We start from the raw sequence: 7,516 nt of genomic DNA on the forward strand, positions 1-7,516 counted from the left end.
GACATTCACTGTATGATTGATACTAGCCTACTCGTAAATTAGTAAGTATCAGCATCCATTTTCTCATACCAAACTATACGGAAATAAAAAGCTTAAAATAGTTGTTTCAGTATTATTCCCTAATTCCCTATTATAACCCTAATGTTAGCATCGTGAAATACAAAAACAAAGTTGAAGCATCAATTACGATAAACATTCAAAACATTCAAAAGAAGAAATGTGATTAATTGATCTTGAATATTTCAGGGCCAAAACATTTAACCAGGAAAGGAGTTTGGGGAAAATGTGAGTTTATGTTTTATATTTAAGTTACATCTTCAATCTGAAAGTAATTTTTTACACACTGTTTTGTAACAGCATCGAATGAACAGCGCTCTCTCTCTCTCTCTCTCTCTATATATATATATATATAATTATTATTATTATTATTATTTTTTTTTTTTTTGAGAGCAAGTAAAAAACAAAAATGTTTTTCTCCAAAGCGTCAAGTGTCAGAAACAACATGGCAAACCCAAATGGCCTGCCGAAGGACTTCAAAACTGCTCTTCTGGTCTTATACATATTCATCTTTATCTTTGGGACTCTGAATGTTGTACTAATGTCCTGTATGCTACAGTCTCAAAGACATCTCTCTTTCACCAAAGTGTCTGTGATCAACCTGATATCAGTGCACTCCTTTTTCCTTCTCACGGTGCCTTTTCGCATTTACTATTATGCTTCTAACACAGGCTGGCCTCTGGGCAGTGATTTCTGCAAATTTGTCAGTCTTATGATCCATGCCCACGTGTATCTTGCATTCATCTTCTATGCCTCCCTTCTAATTGTGCGTTATGTGGAGCACTCTAATAAGCGGCACAAGCTAGAGTTTCATCGCACCCTTCATGCCACGATTGCAAGCGCAACCGTCTGGTTGATCATATTTGGCTCGGTGTTCCCAACTATTTCTAACTACGGAAATAATCAGAATAACAGAGACAAACACACTGATTCAACTCCTTGCTTTCATTTCAGTAAGGCTCTCTACGATCATAGAGTGAAGACATTAAACTATGTTCTTTGTACACTAGTAATACTGGTTTGGAGTGTGCTAGCATTTTTCCAAGTTTATTTTCTAATCAAAGTGATTAAGACATTTGGAAGGGCCACATGTCAACGTCAAGAGTTCTGGGCACAATTAAAAAATTTTGTTTTCCTGTTGGTCGTGTTTTTTAGTTTTGTGCCTTATCAAGGATTCAGAGTATATTATGTGAGTGTATATGGCAATACCACAGGAATACCAAATACCACAGAAATACCAAATACCAAAGAAATACGGAATACTGAAGAAATTCATCATATAAATGAAGTATTTCTTGCTGTCACTGCTTTCAGCTGCTTTGATATGATTGTTTTTGCTGGTAGAGATGTATGCAAACTTATAAATTCAAGGGGATGGTTTAACTGTTTATAGCATCTATGTTGTATATTGTTTTTGATATTGTGAATTGGTTTCCAAATGGTTTAAAAAAATTTATGCTTTTGCGCCTTATAAGCTAATAACAATTGTTCTGCATGACAGAATGTTTGGAAATAACCTGGTGTTTTATTGTCTACAATGAATTAAATAATTTACAGTATTTACATCGGATGGATTTAAATGACATATTTGGTCTTTATTCCTTTGGTTTTTATTTCCTTTTCAGAGAAAATGTTTCCACATTTATTTTTAAGTGTAAAGACATAGCATGCACATGCAGATATATTTTGCAGGAAAATGTTTATCAAAATGCATACAGTATGTTTATTTCTATAATTATATTATCTGTTGTTTACTTACAAACACATTTTTGTTTATTTTTATCTGGAACAAAACTGTCAAACCACCACTGATACAGCTAATTCAGTGACTGATAAGCTGTGGATGTGAATTTATCATGACATCAGTAGTGTTAATGATAAAGTTTACAACAGACCCATCACTGCCAACAGAAAGACTTTTTAAGCTGTCACACACACACACACACACACACAAAATGCTATTCAAAACAAGTAATTTCAAAGCAATGCAAACAGTTCAATAACTTATTTTTATACTTATTTCTGCAAAGGGAGAATATATATTTTTTTAATTTATCACCATGTAGAGGCGCTGAAATTATCCTAGATTGGCTTTTACAAAGACTTGTGAAATATTTACTTTACTTCAGAACTGCTTCATGCTAACAATAGCCTGACTTATTTTATGATATCAGCACTTCTTTTATCTTTATACTGTTCCATTTTTATTGCAAGTATAAACCATTAACTTCAACAATTTAATACAACATTGGATGACATTATGGATACAGAAATAATATAAGAAGACAGAAAAAATAATCAAAATAAATAAGCAGATCTTTATACAGTTTCAGTAATTTGACACTTTTTTGGTATTAATATTTTCTAGTGTTATAATTAGGTAGTTCAAGTCACCAAGACAATTATGTTGTTTTGGAAATGTTAAAGAAAATGTAAATTTATGAATATAATATTTTCATAATAAAATAAAGACATTACCTATATATGTTATGTTATGTTCACAATGAGAAAAATAACAAAATATATCACACATAGTTAAATGAATGTCTACATTGAATTTAGAAGAAAATAATTTTGGCACGTCAGCCCACAATTCCTTCACAAGAGGGCATTTGAAAAAAAGAATCAATAGACTTACATAATATATATATATATATATATATATATATATATATATATATATATATATATATATATATATATATATATATATATATATAATATGTTGAATCTTTAAATGTAATTCTTTTACTTTGTTGAAGACACAGAATTTATAATGTAAGGGCCAAGGTTTTTTATTTTCAATCATTTTTATCTATTAAAGAATTCCCTTTTCCTTGACTGAAACACATTTCTTATCATTTTATTATTAACTTTTTGGTTCATAAATACTATTGTCATCAAACAAAAAATTCTGCTCCCTTTTTAGAAACACTTCAGTTCATTTCATTAAGTGAACAAGACCATTTGGTATAGCTTTAACAATTGTAAAAAGAAATTCCTTATGAACACCAGGGAAATTGTATTTAAACATGAAATCATGGTAAGAGTAAACATTCCCTTGAGGATCTAGTATATCACAAAGATAATTAATACTTTTTTTTCATGCCAATTCTTAAGAAAAATCAACTTGTTCTTTACTAAAATACTAAATACTAAAAGTACCAAATAGAATCTGGTGAATTGACACAATTCTTAATCCAATTTACTTTGAAAGTATAATGTCAAAAAAAAAAATCAAGCATGTCAAAACCTCCATCAGCTTTCTTACCACAGAGAACATGCTTCTTCAAATGTTGATGTTTGTTTTTCCAAAAAAAAGTTTAATAATAAACTATTCATTTCTTTAAATGTATTGTCATTAACAAATAATGAAAAAGATGGGTATATAAAATGAGACAGACCTGCTTTTATTAAAATAAATCTACCAAGGAAGGATAGATCTCTTTGAAGCCAATTGTTAAGTTTTAGTTTTTAATCTTCGGAATACAAGTAATTTCTTGCATAAGAGAGATTTTCTTGGAAATATGGATGCCAAGATATTTCACAATCTTTAATAGGTATATTATTCACACAGGTTTCAAGGTAAAATAAAAAATAAAAAATAACATTTAGGAATATTTAACTTTTGCAACCTGATTTGTGTTTTCTAAAAACAGGGTTGTATCATTATTCATATCCTTATATATAATTTTAACTATTTTTATGAATTTCTCTCCAAAACCAAACAACACTAGAGTAGAAAATATGAATTTATGTTCAGTGTTACCAAACCCTTTGTAAAAAATCTTCCAGTAAACTATGACTAATTTTATACTTTAATCAAGTTCAAGTTTCAGTTTTATTGTCATATGCATATTCGTACAGAGTACCACAGCAATGAAATACAATGTGCCTTAGCACTCTCTCAGCACCAGTCAATAAATAAGATAGAATAGAATAGAATAAAAATAAATGTAAAAACATACGCTCAAAGCTCAGCCCTCCTTCCTCTTACACTATCGTTCAGTAGCCTTACAGCCTGTGGATAAAAACTGTCCCTAAAACATGACGTACGTGTTGGGTGCTCTGCCAATGTCTCCCTGATGGGAGTAGGGAGAAGAGACTATGTGCCGGATGATTAACATCCTGTATAATACTCAGTGCCTTCCCAGTGCTGCGTTTCCAATAAATATCCTGTAGTGATTCCAGTGGAACCCCAAAAAGTTTTGATGCAGTTTTAACCACCTTTGTCAGAAGATTCAATTCACTTGAAGTAGCCCTTCCAAACCACACTGTAATATTACCTGTCAGTATACTCTCAATTGTACAACGGTAAATTTTTTAAAAAATATTTAGTGACATACCATATTTCTTAAGACACCTCAAGAAAGTGTGGAAAGACCATGAACGGGAGTCTGAAATATGAATGCCTAAAAACTTAAAAGTATTAACAATTTCAACTGCAGAGTTATTGATGTAGACAGGTGTATGTGTGGGTTTATTTCTTCTAAAATCTATGATGACCTCCTTAGTTTTCCCCACATTCAGGGACAGATTATTTCTTCGGCACCACATGATCAAATTACTCACCTCATCCCTATAGGCAGTTTCATTATTGCTGTCAATAAGTCCTACCACTGTAGTATCGTCTGCAAATTTCACAATACTATTTGTGGGATATTTTGCAATACAGTCATAAGTATACAGACTATATAATAAAGGACTAAGACAGCAGCCTTGAGGTGCTCCGGTATTTAACACTATTGGGGCTGAGTATGTAGTGCCTACTCTAACTGTCTGAGAACGGCCTGTTAGAAAGTCCTGTATCCACCTGCAGATGGAAGTACAGAGGCCCAGGTCTAACAGCTTAGGTATTCAAATGGAAGGTCTGATGGTATTGAAGCAGGGGCGTAGTTTATGGGGGGGGGGGGGATAGGTAACCCCCCCAATATTCAAATCCATCAGTTACAACCCCCCCATTATTTCAACATGAAAATCACAGTAGATCAAATGAAAAATATAATATGAAAAAATAGAATTCATTTATTTTGTAAAAATAATTTTGTTCCTAATCAAATATGAGTATGTCATAATAAATCAGACAAAAAAAACTCCCCCTCCATTGAACCGATTGGTAACGCCCAACCAATGAGTCGCACTTTCACCAAAACAAGCGAGTAGTGTTTGAATGGGAGAGCACACGGGTAGCGTTAGCGCCAAAAATGAAGAGAAGCGCTGCACAGCGGACTATATTTAACTGCTGGTCAGAGAGGGATGCAAAAAAAAATAAAGCATGTACTGAGAATGAGGTATGAGAATATTGTGTAATAGTTAGTACACACCACATATATTTTAGCTAGCTAATCCATTGCAATGTATTTAGCTATAACTATCAGTATAACAAGTTACCAAAGCAGCTGTCTGTTTTGCTAGTATATTTTTCAATAGTGTCTGTAATTATCAATGACAAAAGTATTCACATCGGTGTTTGTTTTCTTACTAAATTAATCTGACTTTTGAACGAATTGGGTGAATTAACGATTTAAGTGGCTAACTCATTAAAACAGTGAAACACTGCCGCCTACTGGCGGTTTCAATACTTAATTTCTTTCTTTTGATAATCTCTACTATGTTAGAATTTTATGAATGATGATTATACACAAATTTCATAACGTTATGAGGTGTATAATCTCTAAACATGTTTTTATAATAGATTCGAGGTAAATATAGCAGCAGGGTAGAAAAGTCAGCAGAGGGAGAGGAGGAGCAGGTGATCAGGTAAAGAAGATGCCATTCAATCAATAAAATAAAATAGGAAACAGTATAGAAAAACAGCAGTTTTGTAAAGTTAGGCTATACATTAATGCCTTTAATGTTTTAAAGATGTGTTTCCCTTTAGAATTTTTTTTTAAATGCATTAAGGTGGAATGTAAAAATCTTAAAATAAATGTCTAAATGTTGTCTCTTTCATATTTCTATATGTTGAATTTGTAATCAGTTAAAGCATGTTGCCAGATAGATAGATAGATAGATAGATAGATAGATAGATAGATAGATAGGAAGAAATAAATTATCCAATAACAATACACATAAAAAAAAAAAAGTTTTTGAAAAAAATAACGGGCATCATACAACGTTCAACCCCCCCAATGTTCAAACCAAATATACGCCCTTCAACAAACAGCATCCTGACATACGTATCCCTACCCTCTAGATGTTGAAGTGCAGAATGTAAAACCAATGATACAGCATCGTCCACAGCTCTATTTGATCTATATGCAAATTGTAATGGATCAATGACTGCGTTTACATGCAGCCAATAACCCGTTCAAAACCGGGATATTAGCAATAACCCGGTTGCGCACGGCCATGTAAACACCGGCAAAAACCCGGATATGCTCATATCCCGGTTTTTAAAAACCGGGATATTATACCTGGGGTACCCCTTTTCTAACCCGAATATTTGGTCTTGTAAACGCATTTCGGCATATCACCATCAAAATGTGTGTTCTGCGTATGTTCTATTCGCAAGGAATCTTGGTCTTTTGAGTAGAGACGGCGCATAAAAAAACCCTGCGTGCAGTATAGAGGCACAGTAGTGTCAAGTGCTGCTGGTGGATCAGTACCAGCGCCAAAGCGCAAACAAAGACTATCGCTATCTGCCCCAAACTATTCATTATCCGCCTGCTGCTGCTGTTGTTGTTGTTGTCTTTGGATACAGGAAGAAGAATCGGAAATGACGCATATTGCGTCTTGTTGTCCGTACGTCCAGACGCTAACCGTGCGTCGCCGTTTACATCGGGATTGGCGACTGATTACACATTCATGCATACAGGAGTAACTCTCTCTGCTCACTCATGTAAACGGGTTATCCCGAATGTTTCAGAAACTCGAATAGTGACCTTAACCCGACCATAACCCGAATTTTAACTGCATGTAAACGTTGTCAGTGAAGACAGGAATGCAGTTGTTAATATATGATTTCACAAGCAGTTAAAAGCACTTCATTATCACAGAAGTCAAGGCTACAGGTCTAAAGTCATTCATACAGTTGGCAGTTGTTTTCTTAGGCACAGGTATTATCATTGATTTTTTAAAACAATTCGGAACCATACAAAAAGAGATTGACAGGTTAAAGATATCAGTAAAAACAGATGCAAGTTGACTACAAAATGTCCTTAAGTGACGCGGAGTAATGCCATCAGGCCCAGCAGCCTTCCCAATTTTCACAGCTTTAAAAACTTTACAAGTATCGGCAACTGAGACCTGATATGCTTGACTGCCAAGGGTAACCCCATCGGGAGATGATATGTCTGTGTGTGTGTTCCCATATGAAGGTACTTTAACATGCACATCCCCAGTTGGAGATGTTCCCCGCGTCAATGCCTCAGCAGCGCATTCAAAACGAGCATAAAAGTTGTTCAAGTCATTTGGGAAAGAAGCAGAGCTTGTTATGAAGCCGCTAGGTTTGGCCTTA

The 7,516-nt window shown here is 33.9% G+C and overlaps 1 protein-coding gene across 1 annotated transcript; it reads left to right on the top strand.

Annotated features, from left to right (window-relative positions):
* The first annotated feature begins 492 nt into the window (after positions 1-492).
* On the top strand, positions 493-1,625 carry LOC132095796 (probable G-protein coupled receptor 141). The gene has a single exon (XM_059500885.1). The coding sequence runs from the start codon at positions 503-505 to the stop codon at positions 1,448-1,450; it is 948 nt and encodes a 315-aa protein (XP_059356868.1). The 5' UTR covers positions 493-502; the 3' UTR covers positions 1,451-1,625.
* Positions 1,626-7,516: the final 5,891 nt, after the last annotated feature.

The sequence above is a fragment of the Carassius carassius genome, chromosome 20 (assembly GCF_963082965.1).
Source record: "Carassius carassius chromosome 20, fCarCar2.1, whole genome shotgun sequence".
In the NCBI taxonomy this organism is placed as follows: domain Eukaryota; kingdom Metazoa; phylum Chordata; class Actinopteri; order Cypriniformes; family Cyprinidae; genus Carassius; species Carassius carassius.